Raw genomic sequence first — 23,235 nt, 5'->3', positions numbered from 1 at the left:
CTGCGCAGTTCTGCCAAGAGATTTGGTTGTTTGCGTTAGTTGATTGCGTCAAAGTCGTTCCTGGCCACGTGATTTCTCCGTCTCGTTTGAATCACCGCCAAAACGGAAAATGGCTGATCCGCCCGCTGATTATCGGACGACGTTGCCAGTGAAAAGAAAGCGCACGGCTATCGATTTGGAGACGAAGAGCAGTATTGTGAAGAACTACAAAGACAGTAAGAAAGTGTGTGACTTGGTTAAGAGGTACGCACTATTGCAACTGACGTTGTCGACAATCATCCACTCCGCTGAGAAGTTCGACAAAAAAAAGTGCTCACTTGACAGTGGGTGCAAACGCGTTCGACAAGCTGCCTATAAGGAGGTGGAGGAGGCCCTCTACGAGTGGTTTCTTGGAGCCTGTGCCCAGAACTTGCCTATCACCGGGCCGATTCTGGAGCGAAAGGCGAAGCAGTTTACCCTGCTGACTAACAATGTGGACTTCCAGCCAGGTGGCAGCTGGATACAGTGCTTTAAAGAGAGGCACGGCATTGTCTACAAAGCCATCACCGGCGAGGGAGCTTCGCTTGACGTGGAGGCGAAGGAGAAGTGGCTGCAGGAAACACTGCCCCGCATACTCGACAACTACGTTGGCGCCGACGTATACAATGGCGACGAAACGGGGCTGTTTTTCCAGGTGTTGCCCTCCAAGACGCATGCACTGAAAGGAGACAAGTGCAAGGGTGGAAAAAACAGCAAGCTGCACCTCACTGTGTTTTTGTGCGCCAACATGAACGGGAGCGACAAGTGCCCCGTATTTGTCATTGGGAAGTCAAAAAATACCCGCTGCTTCCGTGGTGCTACCAGAATACCAGTACACTATAGTAGCAATCGCAAGGCATGGATGACGCGAGAACTTTTTCGTGAGTGGCTGTTGGAGTCTGATCAGCGCATCGAGCGATCGAAGAGGAAGGTGGCGCCCGTCCTGGATAACTGTAGTGCCTACCACTCCATGCCCAAGCTCTCAAACGTGGAAGTTTTTTTTCCTGTCTCCAAACACCACGGCAGGCTTGCAGACCATGGACGCCGGCGTGATCGCCAATTTTAAGGTGATGTATCGTCGCCGCGTACTGAGCAAGTTAGTCTCGTTGATGGACATGGCCGCGCAGACAAGAAGCAGGGAGCAACCGGACTTGAGAATCAGTCTGCTGATGGCCGTGCAGTTTACATTTGGCGCGTGGTCCGAAGTTGACGCTTCTACGGTGCGGAACTGCTTTGGGAAAGCGTGCTTTGTCAGAGGCAGGAGTGACTTAAAGGAAGCCTGCGAAGCTCCCACCGACAAAGTAATGCCAAAACTTTGGTCCGCAGTCGATGAGGATGCTTCACAACTCGAAGAGTTTCTGCGTGGGGGCGACGCATTAGCAACATCAGAACTTCTCACCGATGAGGCGATCGTCGCGAATGTGCTTCAATCGGACAGTGACCACGACGGCAGTGATGACGCGGTAGGGCAGGCTGCCTAAACGTTGTCTTCACAGGAGGCCCTGCAGTTGATGCAGTCCCTCCAGGGCTCCAGGAACCTTCCACTGCACTACGTGGAGCACCTGGATGCCATGGAGAAGGATGTCGGCAAGCTTCGCATGAGACAAGCAAGGCTCATGGACAAGGGGTTTTCTTGTGCAAGCCGGTGAGAAGTACGTGGCGAGATGCTCGTGGCGATTTCACCCCAGCATTTCTTCAGGATTTCTCAAGCTGAGAGGCGGCTGCGGCAATCTTCTCGTATTTTTTACAAGGCCCCTTTCGGGGCTACCAAAACGATGCCTCGGCAGAACTCGTATGTCACGTGTTGTCCGTGACCCCTCTTTGCAGTTGTTATGCTTTTCTTTGTGCAACCCGTTTATAACAATTATCAGTTATAACAATGGAATTTTCGTGGCACTTGAATATTGTTATAAGTGGACTCGACTGTACGAGTTATAAAACTCCCCATAGGGCTCGTGTATCAATACATGGCGGATCCACTTAGCCAAAAACTGGAGGCTGGTTAACTGTCACATCGCCTAAAGGCAGCAAACAGTGTGTACAAGTTGCAGCCTCTACGGTGGTGGTCATGGTGCAGTGACAAGGTGGTGCAACAATATTAGTGAAACAAATGCAGTAGCTAGAATGCATCTCGATAATCTTCTGACTGAGAAATGAAAGGCAAAAATAAGCAAACCATTCAAGCTGTTCAGAAATTAATAATGACAAGCTGTGATGTTTTTATCTGCTGCTTCGTTGGTTCCCGAACCAGAACTTCGTTGTCGTGGTTTGGGAACGGGATCCATCGTAACGCTGGCAAAAATCCGGTGCAAACGTAAACGAAGCGACGGTAGTGACCCCCGATAGATGCCTTCAACGTGCGGCGGCGGTAGCTTTCATTTCGGCTGCTGCTAGACCGCAGCGATAGCCGCCAGAAATCACGGAGTCTGCGCTTACGTCACGTTTCACGTCACTCCGTCCTATGACGTCATAAGAGGGCGTCGACTGAATCGGAGCGACGGGAAAAACCTTTTCAACTTCGAATCCAAATTTCATTGAAATAAATGCATCTTTCGCTTCTGGACAAGCGGCAACACAAACTAATTTTCATTTTATCCAAGAGTCCGTGAAAAAAATAGCTACACCTGCCAAATTCCTGAAAGAAGTGTTAACAGTAACAGGGAAAAGTTCATGCCTGAAAGCAAATGAGGTGTGGTGGGAAGGGTATTGCTGCTTCTATACAGAATTCCCAAAATAAAAAGATAAAAAAAAACAAATTACATAGCAGTCAAGATGCCCCCAGCAAGCACACCTCCAACGCTGTCTTTTAACATTAAGCACAGAAGTGTTCAAAGATGAGGACCTAGCTTGAAATATGTTGCTTCTTTGTACACTTTGCGAGACAGATAAGAAGAGAAACATGAGTTCTTACTGGTACTGCAATTACTGTTCTAGGACTATGAAGCCATCTGTTGTCAGGGCTGTGGGAACTTTTCTCTGCCCTGTCCCTTTGGGTTAGCTTTTGCGCGATGTAGTCCTCTCTGGTTAACTAACAAGGGAGGGCGTCTGCATAGCAGCACTAGTGACAGATTATGGGACTGTTGCGGGCGCGGGGCAGACAGCTCTCTTCCTCTTCAGCCTCAGGAACTCGATGCACGCAGACTTTCCTGCGCGGCGTTCCACTAGCGAGGCAAGGCCTCATGGGAACATTTCCTGCAAGTTCATGCCATCTGGCCTCGGAGCTTCTCCCTGCCCTAGCGTGAGTGAACATTCGCTTGCGACCTTGCTGGTGCGACCCTGCTGGTGAGTTTGCCCCATCTCGACATTGTTCAAGGGAACTTTGCACCACGAATGTCACGCTCAGCATAAAAAACGATGTCCAGAAGGCAAAATTCTGATCGTTGTATCCGATATTCGGTATACCGTATAAACGCGTGTAAGGGCCGCACTTTTTTCCCCAGATTTGGGGGGCAAATTTCGGGGTGCGGCCCATACACGCGATTTTCGAAAAAAAATTTTTTTTTTCAAGTGAAAGCAAACCAATCTGGAATGCGCGGCATTTATTTACCGTTCAGGCATCACTCACGGAGTCTTCAGACTCCGAGCTGGTGCTGTGTTCAGGTAAATGTTCAGCCCACAGAAAGTCGTCTTCGGTCCCGTCTAAACTGTTTGAAATTCCGGTCACTTTAAAACTCCGGGTTACAATGTCGGTCGACACGGAATTCCACGCGGACAAAATCCATCCAAGCACAGTCGCGAGCGGTGCCCTCTGAAGCCGCCCTGTCGGCGTCTTGTCGTGATTGCCATTGGCCATCCATTCCGAATACAGCCTTCGAAATTCAACCTTAAAAGGCCGATTGACGCTTACATCCAGGGGTTGCAGCATGCCGGTGAGGCCGCCCGGTATCACGGCCATGTCTGTGCGGATACCGCGCAGGCGTTCCTTAACCCTACCCGTCAAGTGACCGCGGAAGCTGTCCAAGACGAGGAGCGATCGTCGGGCCAGCATGGCGCCTGGGCGCTTCTCCCAAACGCTTTTTATCCAGTCGAGCACAAGCTCATCGTCCATCCAGCCCTTTTCTTGGGCGCGAACTACAATTCCCTTGGGGAAAGCGCCTTTAGGAATCGTTTTTCTTTTCAGGATGACATAGGGGGGCAGCTTGCGCCCGTCCGCGGTGACGCACAGCATAACGGTACACCGTTGGCGCTCCGCACCGGTTGTCCGCACGAAAACACTCTTCTTTCCTTTCAGTTCAACTGTGCAGCTCTCGGGACAGTCGAACCACACGGGGGTCTGGTCGGCGTTCGCTATCTGCGAAAATATATAGTTGTGCTCACGACGCAGACCGATGACATACTTCTGAAAGCTGAGCACCTTGTCGGTGTAGTCGGGGGCAGCCGCTGGCACAGCGTGTTCCTTCGCCGAAATGATAGGCCCTTCCTCTTCAGAAATCTTCGTACCCAGCCGGCACTAGCCTTGAAGTCCTCGTGCGGTATGCTTTTAGCACGCGCCAAGGCTTGTGCCCTCACGCGCAGCATGTCCGTTGTCAACGCGTAGCCGTTGTTCCGCACTTCCATTGAATAGCATAGCAGCTCTTCTTCTAGCTCAGGAAATTTGCATGGCTTGCCTCGGAAAGCGCGCTTTTTGGAGCTGGTATTCTTCAACGCATCCCTTTGTCCGCACCACCGTCAGACACACTTCTCGTCCACGTCAAATTTTCTGCCCGCGGCACGCTTGCAGTGTTCGAGAGCGAACTCCACTACTTTCAGTTTAAAGCCCGACGTGTAGCTGTTGAGGTGCTTGCCCATCGTGCAACAGTGACAATGCTCGGAGGCAGTTCATGAAAAAATGAAGAACGACAGCACACGAGAGCAACAACTATGCCGAGCGACCACGCTAACACAACCACCAAAAAACACATGCTTTGACAGCCAGAACAGAGCAAAGTTAGACCTGGCGATACCGATGCCGATACGGATAGCGGAAGTACAGTAGCAGAAGCTCGCGGCAAAAGAAAAGATGATGATGATGATGATGACGTTGAGCAGGGCCATTTTACAACAGAAAGCCCTGAACTTCGCTTGCATTCTTGGTTGCAATGACTTCAAGGCCAGCAGCGGGTGGCTGCAATGACTTAACGGGAGGCACAATGTTGTTGGAAAGGTGGCCAGCGGCGAGCCAGCAGAGGCGAACAAGATTGGAGCAGCCGACTGGCTGCATGATCAAGTCCCGGGCATTTTGGCACGTTTCGACGTCGCCGACATTTACAGTGCCGACAAAACAGCATTTTTCTATCGGCTGTTGCCAAAGAAAACATTGGCTCTGAGAAATGAAAAGTGCCATGGTGGCAAACACAGTAAGAAGTGTTTGACTGTTCTTTTCTGTGCCAACATGAATGGCAGCGATAAACGCGTGCCATTCATAATTGGAACAAGTGAGAAGCCGCGCTGCTTTAGCGGCAAGAAAACAATGCCGGTGAAATACACGTCAAACACGAAGGCGTGGATGATGCGGGATTTGTTCACGAAGTGGCTAAAGGACTTGGATGCTGAAATGTGCAAGCAGTTAAGAAGCATCTGCCTACTTGTGGACAATTGCTCCGTGTATCATGTTCAAGAATGTGCACTCACTAACGTTCAGCTCGAATATTTTCCCGCAAACTGCACCTCCCTGATACAGCCGCTGGACCAAGGTATTATTAACAGCGTCAAGTGTTTGTACCGCAAGCGGGCCATTGAAAGGCTGCTGCTCAACACTGAGCTCAAAAGAGAGACTAAAATCGACGTTTTCATGGCTTTGGAGATACTATCGCGGTCATGGGAGTCGACGAGCAGCGAGATTATAACAAACTGCTTCAAAAAGGCGGGCTTCAAGGATAGCATGCACTCAAACCAAGAACTGGGTTGCGAAGCGAATGACGATGAAGACGAAAGCATGCCATCCACATCTAGCACAGACGTCGGTGACTTGTGGCGGCTGCTCTGCGATCAGGGTGGTGCTCCGAGCAACGTGACACCTGAGGACTTTGTTTTCAGCGACGCTTGTGCTCTTACAACCGAAGAGCTGGATGATGAGACAATAATTCAGTGCGACTAACACGGGAATGGAGGACGACGGCTCTGACCAAGACGACCATGTGGCAAGCAGCACGCCTACACCGACGCTAGTCATGGATGCTCTGGATGTCCTGCGTGCGTACGCTAGCGCGCAGTCACATGAGCAGGCCTTGGTAGCCCTGTCAACATACGAGCACCTTATAACGCCGACGCTTATTAAAAAGCGGCACATGAAGTTGATGGAGTTCTTTGCTGCCACATGAACTGGATTGACTGCACGCACTCCACAAAGTTCCAATAAACATTTTTTGCATTCATGAAACAGCATCGTAATTCCATGAAAAACACCACCATTGAGTTAATAAGCCGAATTTTCTTGCAGTATCCGTTGCACAAACCCACTGTCTGCAAGAACGAGTCACGATTGCCATGCCCAAAACATGCCCAAGGTAGCCGTGCCGACGTGAGCAATGCGAACATTTTTCTTTTTTTTTTCTCTCTCTCCATTGATGCGTCCCAGTCTGCAAATGTTTAATGCTGATGATGATGATGACACCAGTGGCGACTTCTTGTGGCGGCTTTGAGTACTAGGCGCTGTGCTCGTTCTTTGCTATGCACACGCGGAGAAAAATGATGCTGTCGCGTCCGTTTGCTATCACTCATTATGCTCCTGATATAGAACACATCCGGTGCCCTTGTTAGCACTACTATTACTAGATTTTCTTGCATATTTCCCCAATAAGTGATTTACAAGTTCCCATCAACTGGCAGTGTTCCACGAACCAGTTATACTTTATCTGGACAGCTGGAACATGAGAACCTCGACGTAACGAAATTCGCGATGTAACGAAATCTTCGGCTGCAGGTAGGACTTCGTTATATCGAGGTTCAACCGTAAGTGGACTGCACTGTACTTTTACATGGGATTCCCAAGGAGATTTTACAACTGTTCGATATAGGCAATAATTCGATATATCCGGGATTGACTGTATATGCCTCCTGATGGGAACTAAAGAGTGCTCAAAGAGCAACCCCCATGACACCAGAGCTAGCCAGGTGGAGCCACTCACCGGGTGTTTTTTCCAGTGTTCACGGATGCGCGGCCGCACTTTCTTGTGCACCACGGCTTCCTGCATGTCCTCTAGGGACGGGTGCTGACCCACTTCCTCCTCAAAGGGCAGCAGGTACTCTTCCACTGGGCCTGCAAATGACACCAGCACAAGTGTTGCTACCCACCTGTTTGCACACTGGCATCAGAACAGAGAGTTAGAAGGCCTGACAGAAAAGAAGGGAGTCTAATGAATTTCCATTGTGCAGCATTGTCGAGTACCCTTTCACAGAGGCCCAAGAAATGATAGGACATTTATTATTCCATTAGCGATGTTTCAATACTGTTGACAGTGCAGTGTTTATTTTGTTCTTGTTTTGCTCAATTAGCTTCACAGTATAATTTTTACTGTTCACCTTTTATGCATTCAACAATTTTGCGCCTAAGGGGGGACACGAGTCTTCAAAGCCGAAAATTTGCGAAAATATCAATTTTTCAATTTTGTCATATTCGGATTCACGAGGTTCTTTTCCACCGACAAGTGAAGTTTGGAGCCCGAGACTCGCGTAGTTTATGAGAAATTGCCCGATGAATGTGCCGCCGCGGCGCAGAAACTCGCAAGGATGCACCATAATACGCCCGTTTTCTATGCCTGTGCAATTCAAAACCACCTGCCATAATGTTTTCTCTCTGGTGGCGTTTGATAGTGGAGCTCGCCAGCTTTGTTTCGCGCCAATGCGGCGGCCGCTTGGCCTATTCAAAGCCGTTAAAAACGCCGAGAACAAAAACGAAGACGGGGCCTCGCGATTGGCTGCCTTGCACCACGTGGCAAAATCGGCGCTCTTTATGGGCTAGTTTGAATTTCCCGCCATTTTCAGGCGCATTGGGGTGCCGCCATTTTGAAAAATTTATCAGCATGAGTGATCGCAAACAACTCGAAGCGGGGAGCTTGAAACATTGATAAATGTGTAAACAATAGGCAGCAGGGCAGAAAACTTATGGTCTGTGGTTGTCGGCACCGATGACAACGGGCAATAACGTAAAGTATGTGGCGACAGACCGAGAACCACCACGTCTGCGTGCAGTAGGGCGAAGTTGACCGTGGTTCCTTGCAGCTTTCATCAGCAGCGCTTACCGTGAGTGACTCAAGAGAAAAAGCTGACAGGATGGCCGCCAGTTTCTCGGTGGCATCTGCGCACGAGCGAGCGGCGCGGAGTTGGCACCCGCGCGCGACGACGCAGATGATGTTGATAACATCACTGATGCTATCGCGGATACGCAAAACCTTGGAAGGACTGCGTGGCGGACTTGAGCAGAGATGTCCGTGATTAGAATAGCGGCATAGCAATTAAATTAGGTGGCCGTTTTTCGTAGCGATAGCTACATTATGGTAGCATTTCGAGCCTTCAGCGTGGTGGTGCCGCCACCCCGTGCCTGCACCGCCACTCCGCAGCCACGCTGCCACGTGGTTGGTCACGTGACCAGCCACGTGGTGCGGAGCAGCTGCTGCTGCCGGTGGCCCGGTGAGCCAGCGAAACCGAGCTGCCACAGCTGTGCACATGCGCTGTGTAAAGTGAGACTAAGATGAAGGAGGAATGCCCAGCGAAACAGAGCGGCGAAAGACTGGCTTTGCAATCCGCCTTTTTCACGACGCGACTGCGCATGCGCCCATCCCCTGGCGGCAGTGTCGCGAAACATATTGGAAGGGTCGCGCGCTCCTCTCGAGACCGGCCGTGGAAATGTAAACAAACCGGCTTCCTACGCAGGGTGCGTTGCTGCAGCCGTCGGGCGTTCAGCGCGACGCATTTCGCGATACCTACGAAATGTGCTGCATACGGCTGCAATGCCCAATATGTAAAGGGAAGCAAACTCGGATTTTTTCGCTTTCCGAGCGCTTCCAGGGACAGCCTTCGACGCAAAGCGTGGAGAAAAGCAGTTCACCGGCTCGACGATCGTGGCCGCCCTTGGGCACCGTCAAGCACGTCAAGACTGTGCGGGAATCACTTTGTGACAGGTACGGACGAGGTACTGCGGTTAAATGCGTGTGCAGTCTATCACAAAAGGTTTTATTCATGGCCAGGAAGGCCTCGAATGTCACCGCGGAATTTAGACTTCGTTCCGACGCTTTTTGCTTTCTCAAGCAAGAAGGCCGAATGGGCAAGTGCTGTGAGTCGCTTTCAACGCGCGATGGAGCGGGCAACGAAAAAGTAGCTACGAGAGCATTCACGCATGGTGCTAAAATTTTGTCATAATCTCCTATGGAAATTTTCTTGTTTATGCCACTACACCCTGGCCAATCCCCCTGTGTGGGTATGTGCCATGTATTAAGAGGCAGAAGAAGAAGAAGGTGCCTTATGCGTGTGTTCGAATCATATCCATGATGAAGAACTCTGCGTGGTATCGCCGGAATGGATCAATGTGCGCCTCTCGCGCTCGACTTTATGGACGCGCATGCTTGTTTAACCGATGCAGCGGTGTGCTGTGGGAAAATACAGTGAAATGCTAGCAGAGCTGCTTTGTTGCAAGTACGCTTGTGCTTTTATAGCTCGTGTAGCTATTCTGCAGCGCTTGAACACAACGATTGCTTGCGAAAACTGTTGTCCTCAGTCGTTTTCTGTACTACGGCATGCACGATGTAGTATCCACCTTTCATGAATGGCAGGCATATACAGCGGAAAACGCCAACCTTACTAATCGGGATATCTCATTCGGGGATATTTCATTGAACATTATGTTCCGAATGTAGCCTTCATCTCTGAAGCGGCGGCCCTTGCTTAGCTGGTGTTCGCATCGCATGCCGGATGATCGGAGATACTGAAGAGTTTGCTCTTCGGTGGGCACTGCAGCCTGCCTCGGACTTCGCACCCGGCCATCAATCAATCCTAGAAGTCCTCCAGGTACCAGGTGCTGCCCAGGACACGCCATCGTCGACAGATTCCAACAAAACGTGCTCCGGAGCGGCACTCAGTCCGGCCGGGTTGGGCGCGCAGTACCCTACCAGTGAGCTTCCATCGTTGTACGCAAGGTGGCAGCACAGGAAAATGAAAAAGGCGGATTCAACCGAGCAAGTTCCACTCAGCCAGCTGTAGCTATTGCGTCACTCCAGGTTTAACCAGAGCTAAACCACCGTCAATTTTTTTTCCCATGTGGCTCCAAGAAAGAGGCAATGGTTTTTAATTCTCATTTATTTTTTTGTTTATCTGGAAACTAATAGCTTATTTGAAATCACCTCGGAAAACTTCAGAGGACTGAGCAGTTTCATCAAGATTCAACCAAAACCAAGAAAGTTCATTCAGTCAAGAAAAGGATTTGCGCTGACGGAAGGTGTCAGCACACAAATGTGCATCTGAAAACAGGCAGCAGGCATGGAGAAAGTGCCATAGGGAAGAAAAAGGTCACTCAGATTACATGCCTGAGGCTTGTTAGCCATTTCCATGGGCAAACATGCCAATATTTTTATCATCTCCCATGAAATTTAGTTCTCTTAGTTTTTTGTCATTTTCTCAAAATGTGAATTTTGGACTCATGTCAAGATAGCAAATCCAACATCTCAACATCTATTGAGGATAGAGCAATAATTTTTTTTTTAGCATGAAGTCAGATATGTATAGCACACAATGTTGCAAGCAGATTTCTTAATTTTCTCTTCAAAATTTTCTAGAATGGCATTTGTACTACCACTGTGTTGGCATGTTTTGACCATGGAAATTAAATCTGCAATAAAATAAAAAATAATCATCCAATGAAAAAAAACTGCTTGCAACATTGTGTTCCTTATTCTTTCTAGTATCTAGCAATGTATGAATAGTAAGGTTTTGTTGAGTCATTATTTTCCTATTGTTTTTGCAAATTTTAGTGCATTGTTTGTAATCATCTTAGAAACTAATTGGTCCACACAAAAAAATAGTATTGGTTGGAAATTAAGGAAAATAGTTTTAGGACCAGTGTCCCCTCTTAAACTGTATGTTCCCCTCTGAACAATGCCCTCTTTAGGACTTCTTGGGTATCAAAGACAAATAAATAAATACAACCGATGCAGAGTGCTTTGTTGGTACTGCTTGGAAAGTCTCCTACGTAAATGGCACAGCACAAGCTAAATCTGAGCAAATCTGAAGTGCCCATAAACACACCTCATAGGCAAAATGGCTGAGACAAACTCAATAAAATAAAATCATAGCTGCAAAGACAGCAGGCACTGCTGGCAGCAGCGACAGGAGCACATCTTCAAATAGTGTCACCAAGACAAGAAAAATAAATAAAAAGAATAAAAACCCACCATCCTGTGCAGAGCAACGAGAGATGAGCTCCCACATGACCAGCCCACACGCGTACATGTCGATGCGCAAGAACTGGTCCTGGTTGAAGCTGATGGCACCTTCAAGCACTTCAGGCGCCATATAGCGGCGGGTGCCCACCTGAGAAGAGAGCCAGCACTTTGTTTATTAAGAACAGTCACAGGCAAGTAAAAACACTTTTCAGTTGGAAGCAAAGAGCTGTCTGGCACTATGCAAAGAATCTCGGGCACTTATCAGAGATCGGCAGAATGTTACCCACAAGCATACCACATGGTGATGGTGTTGAAATGATTCAGGTCACTGGATGGCTCGAGATAGATTCAGTCTTCTGTCTTATTCTGCGTCTGTGCACAGCTGAGCACAGATGCAAACTTTTTCCACTGCCCATCGCGTTTACTTGACTGGTACCCATGAAAAAATTTGCACTACTTTAGTCCTTAAACGGCTGCGAGAGGTGCAACATGTGCTGACCGCCAACCTTCCCTGCCGCTCTATCTTCCACGGCGTTGTTGGTGACTGTGAGATCTGAACACTAGCATGAGATAAGAGTGCAAACCTTAGCACGAACACTAGCGGGACCACCACCTGCGACTTCTGTAGTGCAGCAAAGCCTGCCACCTGACATTTGAAGTATCCGTTTTACGGCCAACAGCGTTCAATATATCAAGTGAAAACTAAATGTGTATATTACAAATATTTAGGAAGAGCTTGATAGTATAACCAATAATTTGCAATATCCATGTTTGTTATATTGAGGTTTGACACTAAAAGCTTGATTTGAAGCAGATTTCGGATGTGTTCCTCTATTTACAGCAGCTGACTGATTTTTCGGGCTCTCGTATTTTGGATCACTGTGCCCCTCAATGGAATGTGCACATATTCACAACTAATATTTTGGCATCCTGTGGAGTCTGAAAATTCAATTTTTGGACTAAAATAGATGCCCAAGAGAGGCTGTGCAAGGGTTTGAATTTTTTTAACTTATATTTTCTTACTTGACACAGATGTGAGTGAATATCACTGCCACAATCATCCAACTCTTCCATGCCGTGGAAGGCACCACCTTCAATTCAACTGCACGCATTAGTTTGGACTGACACAGCAATTTCGGTTCCTCAATGTTGCCACTAGAGGTAATAGGCAAGTGACTCTGCTGCTTCCATGGCGGCCTACAAAGAAGAGCACGAAAATGTAGGCGCAAAATTACTTTGATAGTGGGACGGCAGCAGTGCAGTTCCTGCCATGGGTTTAGTGATTTCGCTACCTGTGATAGCGGTCGGAGGCACTTGCTTCTGCTCGCCTCCTCCAGCGAAACTGACTCTCCTCGCCTCACGTGATGTGCACAGCGGTGGTGAGGGACGTGCATTCAGGCGCAAATTATGAAAGCATAACTCTGGCTAAAGCACAAGCCAATATTATTACCTGTGAGCATAGCTTGATAACGGGCAAAATTCACGATTTTTTTCAAGCTGCTTTTTTTTTAACCTCACAAATTTTTCAGGCTGTTGTTTAGGTCCCGCAGAGTCCAGGAAATCAGTTGGCAACAGTAGTATACTTCAAGGTACACTAAAGAGCAGTGTTGTAGATGTTACCGAAAAAAAGTAACCAAGTACTTTACTCGTTACGCTAAAAAAAAAAGGAATGCGTTACCACCCTACGTTATCTACAAAAAAATGTACAAGTTACCATTACCGAAAAAAAGTACCGCACGTTACTTCGCCCTTTCATGGCCATAAATTTTAATTAGTGTGTCTTCGCTTTAAGAGCTCACAATAAAAATTTCATAAAGCTCATATTTCACATAAAACTTCTAGCCCAAACAACGATTTCACACGAAATCTCGAATGAACAACAATACTTTGCACAAATGTGCAGGAGCTTAGCAATGGTATAGTAGCAGCCTAAAGTTGCCTGTTACTCTGTGGCACATAGTGAAGCCGTTTTCTGAATGTCGCATTAAACCCGAAATCACACTTCATCATCAATTCTAACTTTGCAAAGAAAATATAGCTGAACTCACAGCGAATTTACAGGAATTCTGAAAAATGTGATGTTTCATAATGATCGGCAGGCTTCCACTCTTTAGAGAGCTGTGTGTGTAAGTGGTTTGGGAAGGGAAGGTAGGTGAAGGCAAGTGTGCGAATGCGTGTTCGTGCAAGTGTTTCGTGGTTTATAGGCATTCCATGTTCTTTTTAGTTGGACGCGTCGTCAAGGGCAGGCGTTTTCTGGCATGCAACACGGGCCATCGAGAGCACCTCTACATTTTGTTTATTTGCAACATCACTCTAGGCGCTCTGTGCTTTTCTTTTTTTTTGCTTGAAAAAAGGCAGAGGGGGAGGACAATTGGAATAAAAAAGTAACCAGTAACGTCACACCTCACGTTACCGAAAAAAATTAATGTAAGTATGTTACCCGTTACAGTTCCGAAATGGTAACGAGTACATTACTAAGTTACCGAAAAAAGTAACGCGTTACCGGCAACACTGCTAAAGAGGAATCTGAACTCGTCTTTTTACTGTGGGAACTCGATCTACACATTCTGAGCATTCCTACAAACTTTGAATTATTGTCCTGTGTGGCCGATTTCCTTAATTTAAATCAAATTAAACGTCCCGGTTCCCGCCTTTTTTTTTTAACTCAACACTGAAGGTAGGAGGAGTCTACCAACACAAGGAGTGCCTTTCAGCCAGTCCCGTGGTAGCTTGCCGCTCTGCCATCGGCGGAGTGATACGTAAATTAAAGAGTCCACGCGTATTTTTATTTCCGTGCGCCTAATTTGCGGCTATGTTATCTGCGACTGAAACTATTTATTCACATACACCTAAAAACAAAACAAAATAAAAGCTAAAGCGAAGCCGCCTCGGGACTGGCTGAAAGGCACTCCACACGTTGGTTCACTCCTCCTACCTTAAGCGTTGAGTTCAAAAAAAGGCGGGAGCTGGGACGTTTAATCGGAGTTAAATTAGGGAAATCTGCCGTACAGGACAATAATTCGAAGTTTCGAGGAATGCTCGGAATGTGTAGGTAGAGATCCCGCGGTAAAAAGAGTTCAGATTCCCCTTAAGTGCACCTTTAAAACACGTGGAGCTATTTTTGCATGTCCTACTTACCAAATTCAGCAGCCTCATTAAAGTATAAGCGCAGTGGACAGTCATTGATATGAATTTGTTTAATCTGAACATTCAGTTTATTTAAACTGATACTTGAATTGTCAAGGGTCTAGTATATTTGGTCGGCCCCATAGTTGAGTATACAGTGACTAAGCTGAAGAGATTCACCGCAAGCAAACATGCACGATGACTGTCCAAAGATATGGTCATTTCTAACTGAGCCAACAAAACTCTGCCACAACACAACTGGCTCAAAACAAAGAACAGAGTTTTTTAATGCCAACCTGTCCGTGGGCTTGTCCCGGCGACACCCCGCAAGGAAAGGCCAGAGCGAGGCCAAAGTCTGCAATGCAGGCTGTCATGTCTGCCTTGAGCAGCACATTCTTGCTCTTGAAGTCGCGGTGCGCCAGTGGGGGCTTGTAACCCTCAAGCTTGTTGGCTGGCAGCTCCCTGTGCAGGTGTGCCAGCCCCAGAGCAATGCCCTCGCTGATCTTCAGCACCTCGCCCCATGTCACCAGGTGGGCCTGTGCACAAGACACACACAATGGAAACACGGCAACCAGGTCTGGCGACGCATGAAACATACACACACCCACTGCCCTCCCAATAAGTAAGCTGCTCTGCAGCCCCGACTGTGCAATACCCACCATCTCATGTACAACGCAGTGTAAAAATGTGGACACTTTTCATTTATGCTAGCAGATATTTCCTTACATAAAAGCGGAAATGGCCTTTCTGTTTCCGCTGAGCTGCACACCTACATAAACAGGCAGTGGTTTCGAATGTTATTCTTTTATGCGTTTGTACTGAATGAACAGCACCTAATGGGCCCCTGGCAGATCCTCTGAAAAGCTTGTTACAGGCTATGTGACATGGCAACAACTCCTTTGAGGTGAAACTCCCTTAGGTCGAGGAAGTTCAAAAGAGTGTCGAGTCGGCCGTGTGACAGGGGTATTACACAGAATGCTGGCAAGGGTGCCCCAAGGGATTGCACAATATTAGAACGCACCAGCCTCATAAGTTCCCTCCTCCCAGTCCCTGCGAGCCCCCTCCTCCTGACGGGCCTTCTTTGCTGCGCTGCGGCGATGGGCTCCTGCTTCTGCAGTCTCCTTTGCGAACATACTTGAAATGCATCTCTTGTTACTCTCTTTGCATAGAGAAAGCAGTTCTTTAGATGGGAGAATGCCGAGCTCCTGCAGCACCTCCTTGAAGCCCGCATGCCCTCTGTTGAACCAAAGAAGAGCAACTGCTGTGGCTCTCTTAACAGTTCGTGTTGTGAACTTTGTCTTTGGGCACGACAGCCATACCTTGCTGTTGAAGGGCTCAGCTACATTTTATGTCTGACCTTTAAAATAACACTGCTGCAGCCTCTCCTCGGTCAATCTCTTGCAGATTGGCAGATTGGGAAGGGGTTAGGATGGGAGTGTGGACTGGTACTGGCTAACCCAACACTTGTGTCCACTTGTGCAAGCACTAAGAAGATGTCTCTCCATCTGAGCAATACTTGTGAGTGCTGGCACAATCCCTCGAGCAGGAATGAAAGTAGGATGCCCAGTCAGCAGAATACATTTCCCGTACATTGCCGCTGCTGCTGGTGATTGCCACCTGAAAATATCCGTGCAACTTGGTTCTATCTTTCAACTTGTCTCCTCAGGCATTCTGACCTTACGGAGTGCAGTTTCAAGCCTTTTCGTGACACGGCTCGTGCAATCTTCCTTTTGCACAGGAGCACTTCCATACAAATCCAACTCTGACATGGCAGCATAGGCTTTATACTGTCCTTATCCAAATGGAATGTTCGGAACTGAAGAGGCATGGCATGATTATCAGTCCTGTTCCATATCCTTATGGCAGCCTGGATCTCATCGCATGTGTTGTGCAGGATGTGTTTTTCTCACACACAGGTATGTGAAAGGCCTGACAGATTTTTTCTTCATTCTCCAGTTCCTTGTGTCTGCTGCAGTTAAGGCAATATAGTTGGAAAGAACTGTCAGAAGAGAGATGGCTGTGCCCACGTGCTTTTGTGACCTCTCTTCTGCCATGTTCTGTTGAAAATGATGGCTATGTTTGTGGACCCAGGGTTCGTACAGGCTTTGAGGGCACAAATTCAAGAGTTTTTAAGGACTTTCAAGGCCCCCAAAAGTTTTTTTCAAGGACTCATTTCGATACTCAATTTAGTACCCTTCATAGTAAAACAACTTTTTTAAAACACGCTGTAACAAATTTATTGAACACTAAAAAAAGACGCACTTACAGACTAGACTAGTTTAATACTAAACTAAGACAGGTCGCAACAAGTATTCATGAAAGCTCCTGAAGCTTTGTGATTATTTCTTGCTTGATGTTCAGAAGTTCTTCAGTCTTGCTTTTTGCCGTTTTCCTAAGGCAATTTGACTTCACAATGTGCACGACGTCGCCCGTCTCTTCTGCTTTCTCAGCCAAGTTGTCTGCTGAAGCTGTCAGATCAGCAACGGTTGCTTCAAGTCTCACTTTCTTTCGCTTTAAGGTATCAATTTCTTCCTCAACAAGACGCCTCTTTGACTCCTTTGCTTCTTCAAGTTGCTCCTTCTTCTGCGCCTCCAGATATGCCTGATAACGATGCCTTGCAGCTGAAACGGAGGTCCTCAACTCCTTTGTTACAGGAATGTTAAGGATGCCACCTGCCTTGTCAACGGCGTCACATATAACGCGTTGTGAGATATACGACAGACTTTTCAAGTTTTCCACACAGACCTGCCGGTTGACACTAAACCCTCTTTCCACAGTTGCCTGGCTGTGGCTGAGCACAAGAAAAAGTTGGACTACTGTCCAGAGCTCAGCGTAGGATGAATTGAACTTTAGGAGTTCTAAGAAAAAAATGTCCAGCCTGTCAGAGCTCTTTTCAAACAATTGCAGCTTATGCTTCTCCATCTGCAGCATTTCGGCGTATTCAGAGAGAACAGAGTCCCGTTGGTGATTGCTCAACCTTTTTGCAGCGATGAGGGCATTCAAAACATTCTTGAGTCCTGCTAGGCACTGGTCTAGCTTGGTGCACATTTGACGGGGATCCAGTGAGGAAAGGCCTCTGACCAAAGGGAATCTTAAAGGACTCTTCTAAAGAACCTTTTTACACACACTAACAAGGAACTGCTTGCATTCCATTTTAAAAGCAAACGCATCTTTTGCACTGACCTTGGAATTCTTCAAAATTTGTTCAGCTGCATAACCAATGTCCACTTTCTCAAGTACTGTGTGATTGTTCACGTCTTCAATGTTGATTTTCAACAGGCCTGTAGTCCCAACTGACGCAGAGGGAACTGAACACTTCACAAACTTTGTGAGAAGCTTCCTGACAATTGTTTCGAGGTCCCTTGCCAGAAAATACACAAGTGGTTGGTCTGCCTGATAGTCCGTCAGAAAAGGTTTCAGAATCAGTGCAATCCCAAGGGCAAAGTTATGTTTTTCGGGGACTAGTGGGTCACTGGAGAAACTGAGCAAGTTTTGAAAGGAGGCACATTTCGTCTGGTTCACTTCTTTCTTTCTTGCAGACTCAATGTAAATTCTCACACCAGGCCACAGCGAAAGGCCTCGTTCAATTACCGGAACGTTTTCAAACCAGCGATGGGCGACGCACTTAAGAGGAAATGTAGCCTGACCAGTCACAGCTACGAAGTCTTCTCGCCTCGCCGGGGAATCTTCAAACAATGCACTTAGACTAGACAACAGAATGTCCACTCCCCACTTGCTGGTAGTTACACCCGCCCTGTAGGCGTTGTGCACAACGTGCAGACCGCAAGTGCCTAAATCTAGGCATTGTACTTGATAGTTTTTTTGCAGGTGCTCCTGAAAGCTTCTGAAAAATTTCAAGTTGACATTCGGTCCGTCCATGGACACTTGTAGGATCTTAAAAAGCGGTAATGGCTCCAGTGCCTTTAACATTTTATCCTCGATGTCATCTGCAGTCGCGTGGCCAATAAAAACGGATGTGAAGTACCTTGTTGTTATTTTCTGAGATGCATCCCAGTACCTGACGTGTATATCCATCTTCTTCTGATGGAGGTAATCATTTGCGGATTCATCAAACAGAATGACGTAATAGTCGCACTTATCTATTGCCCGATGAATGGATGATAGAAAGAATGGTCCAAGACCATGACACGCCAGGTACGCGCACTTTTTCTCTCCACATGTGAAGACCTTCGCCACTTCGCTATCGGGAAACATTCTCTTGAACAGATCGCTTGTGTGGGCGGATGAGCTGTACGAGTAATGACACGTGACAACTTTCAAAGCCCACAATATTTCTGCTTCTGTCACTAAATCGTGAGCCTTGCTTGCGGCATTCAAATTCGAGGGCTGCGTTTCGACCACACGAACGGATTCGCCACACTCGCGCGATGTCACGTAGTTCAACATGGAGCTACCTGCTGCGTTCTTCATGCTCGCGCTGTGTTTCGAACTCCTCTTGTGGCTCTTCAGCGCAGACTCTCCCATCGATGAGATGTCAAACACTTTTCCGCACGGTCTGCATCTAGCACGATGCGAACTCGTGGTGTCCGGCGCAATCCAGTCTTTGTACTCGTCATGGCTAAGCCACGATCGCTGGAAATTGCATTTCCCGGGCATTGTGCGCACACACAATTACGCCCACGTCCAGCGCGTGCCGCAATACAAGTGCTCTGAATAAGCCAACGGGAGGCGATTAACAAGCAGTATGAGGACGGCAACTATAAAAAGTGCGCGACTGCAGCGAACAAAAAAACACAACCCAACAACATGGAGGACGAACGCCCGAACCGGACTGGATTTTCTTGGCTTGGATCGGGAGGCTACCTTCGCTTTCAAGGTGGCCAGCTGATCAACGGGCAATCGCTGAACGGCGCCAATGACTATCATCACAGAATTCAAGGGTTTTTCAGGAACCACTAAATATTTCAAGGTTTTCAAGGCCTTGAAAATCACATTTTCAAATTCAAGGGTTTTCAAGGTTTTCAAGGACCCGTGCGAACCCTGTGACCCTGCCTGGTCTGCCGTCAGCTCTCTGGCTCGTTAGAGGTTTTCAGCGGCGGCTTTCGTGGTGGCTGCATGCATTTTTTTGCCGATGGCAGTGAAAGCCTTATGATGCACCAGTTTTGGAGCACCAAGAATTGCACAAAACCACAAAAGCTGCTCGTGTTCGATGCGAATTGCACCTTGTTCGACCACAAACTTCACGTTTACAGCGAAGCTGTCCGTGCACTGCTATGGGCGGGCGTCTTGTCACTGCCATTGCATGACAGAAATACATGGCTTGAACTGTAAGTGGACGAAACAATGGTTGTGGGACACACGTCATTTTGGCAATAAATATCTAAAAACAATGTGTGTCCTTGTCATTTTCCACCGAATTCTTGCACAGACAAATTGCATCATCTGCAGGTTGGGCATGCCGCGCCGCTGACAAGGTTTCGCATCATGCCAATCTTGCAGATAACTACATTTGCGAGCTCATCTTCACACTTATTGCCATCAAACATGTTTACACTTCGCTCTGATGCACTGACAAACTCATCCATGCTCCAGATGAACCTCGAAGAGTCCGAATCAGGTACATTGCTGTTGCCGTGGTTAGGCCTAGCAGCAAACAATTGTCCCATCGCCAGAGCTCTCCACTTGCATATCGGGTGCCTTCCTTTGTATTGATACCTTGTCATGAAAATTGCGCTCCTTGCCAATGTCTATGGCGGAGAAAGCAGATAAAATCTGGGAAAAGCATTGGCTCTTGTCCCGGTTACAGCAGAATGAAAGCGCACGCCCAGCTGCGTGTTGGAATGCTCGCAGCCAATGGGAGGGCTCCGATCCCAGCACGTGATTGAGGCACTAGACTTCAGAGGGGAATGATTTTTTTCTTCATACTTTTAGCAAGAATGTGACACTGCTGAAGTGGCCTCTGGGAGAAGAGGGTTGGGCGCAAGAATTCAAGAGAAGGCAACGCTGTCGTGCGAAACGCTGCGTGCGCGAAACTTGGTTAAATTTGCACTTTCGTCAGCCACCGCGAGTGCTTTATTTGCAATTTTTACTAACTTCCCATTGATTCCGAGCTTTGATTTTATAGCACATAAAAGAATGGGCTTGGGAGAACATAAAACACACATACACACACACAAAGTCAATTTTTAAAAAATCACGGTTTTTTTCATCCGCACACTTAGTGTTTTGGAGGACTTATTCTTAGCTTCAAAAACTGAGATGGCATCGTCTTGTCCATGGCTATGAACGCACCAGGAGCACTAACCATCAGACAAAGCGAACTGAAAGTTAATTAGTGAGCTTTAGTTAATTTTAAATTTAACTAATTATAATTACTTCCAACTTGCATCCACTGCACTTGACGGCTTGTTTCTGAAAAGATTTTCTTTCCATTTCAACCACCCTATTTTTAGGCATTTTTGAAAGCACTTGCTGAAACTACCCCCCCCCCCACCCCTTCCCATAAGGAAGAGTGGGAGAGTTTCCCTTTTGCAAGTACAGTCAAACCTGGATATAACGAAATTGAAAAAAGTTCGCAATTTTTCGTTATATCCAGGTTTTCGTTACATGCAGTTTTGGGTTAAGACTGGTAAGGATTATGCCAAAACGAAATAAAAATTCGACAGATATCAATTCAAGTGAACTCGCCATTCAAAGAATTTATTTAATAGAGAAAAACTGCGTAATTTTCGCTTGCTGTTTTTGCCCGATCGAAGCCACTACTCGGCGCTCCAAGGAAACTAAGGCATCCATGGCTGCTTCATCGTCCTGCGAGCCGATGAAATGGCGCAGAACGTCCACCGCGTCCATCGGTTCCCTCGCGGTGGGAACAGCACAAAACGTATCAGGCTCTGACGAACCGTCACCTTCAAGGCTATCTTTAACGGTTTCGACAAGTGCCGCATCAGTCATCTCTTCCGTAGCCACGGCGCCGTTGTCCACGAACAAAAAGTTGCACAGCTCGACACCGTCGGGCACCCCACCGTTCATGCGTAGTTCATCCCACGCTTCTGCGACCTCGGGTGGGCTTGAAGGTTCGTCTTCAGTGACTGTAGCTTGAATGGCCTTATTTACCTGAGCCTTGGCGAAGCAATTGGTGATCACTTGTGATCCGACCTCTTGCCACGACGCAGCAAGCATTTCGATTGCTTGGTAGATATCCACTTTTGTTGGCCATTCAAGGCGGATGTCCAGGAGCATCTTCTGTATCAATCGACGCCGGTAACAGCATTTAAAGCTGTTAATAACCCATTTGTCTAAGGGCTGTACCAGAGAAGTGCAGTTAGGTGGCAAATGCTGCAGCTCGACCTTAGAAAGCTGTAGGCCTTCCACATGGTGCGCGGAGCAGTTGTCAAGCAGCAAACAAATGCTGCGAACTTGTCGCTTGACATCTTGGTTGAGCTCCTTCAGCCAGTCGTAAAAAACTGCCCGCGACATCCAAGCTTTGGAGTTTGCCACATATTTTACTGGCATCCGCCCTGTTCCTTTAAAACATCCGGATCGGGCATTGCGGAAAATAACAAACAGGATTCGCTTGTCGCTGGCATCAGTGTTGGCGCAAAGCAAAACCGTCACGCGGAGTTTAATTTGCTTTCCACCGCGGCAGTCTTCTCCTTTCAGTGAGAACGTGCGGCTCGGTAACATTTAAAAAAACAGGGCCGTCTCATCAGCATTATAAATGTCGGCAGCTTCATAGTGGCTGAAAATGCCGGGAAGCTTCTTGGCCACCCACGAGGCAGCAGCATCGCTGTCTGCGGAGGCAGACTCGCCAGATACCACTTTTCCGACGACACCGTGCCGGCTTTTAAATCCTTGTAGCCAGCTGTTACTCGCTTTGAAGTCGTCGTGGCCCAGGATACAAGCAAAATCTATGGCTTTCTGCTGCAAAATCGCGCCACTTATGGGCACGTTTTGTGCTCGTCTGTCCAAAAACCATGCAAACACGGCGTTGTCCACATCAGCATACGTCGACGTCTTCAGTCTTTTCTTCTGGGCGCTTGTGCCCGACTCCATCGCACTGCGGATGCTTTGTTCTGCAGCAAGAATGGTTGACAGGGAGCTGGCTGGTATATTGAAGCGGGCAGCGACATCCTTCTTTTTTTCGCCGGCGGTAACCGCATTCAAAATCGAGAGCTTATCTTCAAGCAACAAAACTTTGCGTTTCCTCACAGCAGAACTCATCGTAACGAACCGACACCGTAAACACACACCAACACACACACGCCAACACGCTGACGAAGAAGGCTTACCATAACTGCGACGCAACACCACGAAAAATTTGTCATAGTAGTGCCACCTAGTGTCAAGCTACAAAATGAAAGCTTAAAAGTTGCTACGCTTGCCACGGAGCGGCGATAGCGGCGCTCAACATCATCATCATCACTGAGGTCTGCTTGTTTGCTGCGATTGCAAGCGTTCTGCTCGCGGTCTACTTTACCTTTTAATATAAAAACTTACTTAAACAATATTCATTAAAGTTGCGCACTGCCCGGTCAAATTTCGGGCAAAACATTACAAGATACAGCTCGATGATCAGAGCCACGGATTCGTTACATCAAGGTCAACTGCCGCAACGAGTTCGTTACATGGAGGTCGCCTATACATGGGCTTCAATGGGGGATGTGCTGGGGAATTGAAAAATTTCGTAAAATCCAGGAATTCGTTACATAGAGGTTCGTTACATAGAGGTTCAACTGTAGTAAGTCCAACAGGAGTTCATTGCGCCCCCATATGATCTTCT

The 23,235-nt window shown here is 47.6% G+C and overlaps 1 protein-coding gene and 1 pseudogene across 3 annotated transcripts in view; both read right to left on the bottom strand.

Moving 5' to 3' along the window:
• The window catches only part of put (activin A receptor type 2 punt), a 57,855-nt gene that overhangs the window by 11,622 nt on the left and 22,998 nt on the right, over positions 1-23,235 (bottom strand). For all 3 annotated transcript variants that reach the window (XM_077627291.1, XM_077627290.1, XM_077627292.1), the window contains exons 6-8: positions 14,792-15,031; positions 11,379-11,517; positions 7,125-7,255 (exon numbers count right to left, since the gene is read on the bottom strand). In XM_077627291.1, the coding sequence (XP_077483417.1) occupies positions 7,125-7,255; positions 11,379-11,517; positions 14,792-15,031 (510 nt within the window). The remainder of the gene's footprint in view (positions 1-7,124; positions 7,256-11,378; positions 11,518-14,791; positions 15,032-23,235) is intronic.
• On the bottom strand, positions 16,759-18,530 carry LOC144094772 (uncharacterized; annotated as a pseudogene).

Source organism: Amblyomma americanum, chromosome 6, assembly GCF_052857255.1.
Source record: "Amblyomma americanum isolate KBUSLIRL-KWMA chromosome 6, ASM5285725v1, whole genome shotgun sequence".
NCBI classification, from domain to species: Eukaryota; Metazoa; Arthropoda; class Arachnida; order Ixodida; family Ixodidae; genus Amblyomma; species Amblyomma americanum.
This window is presented reverse-complemented; position numbering and strand designations above follow the sequence as displayed.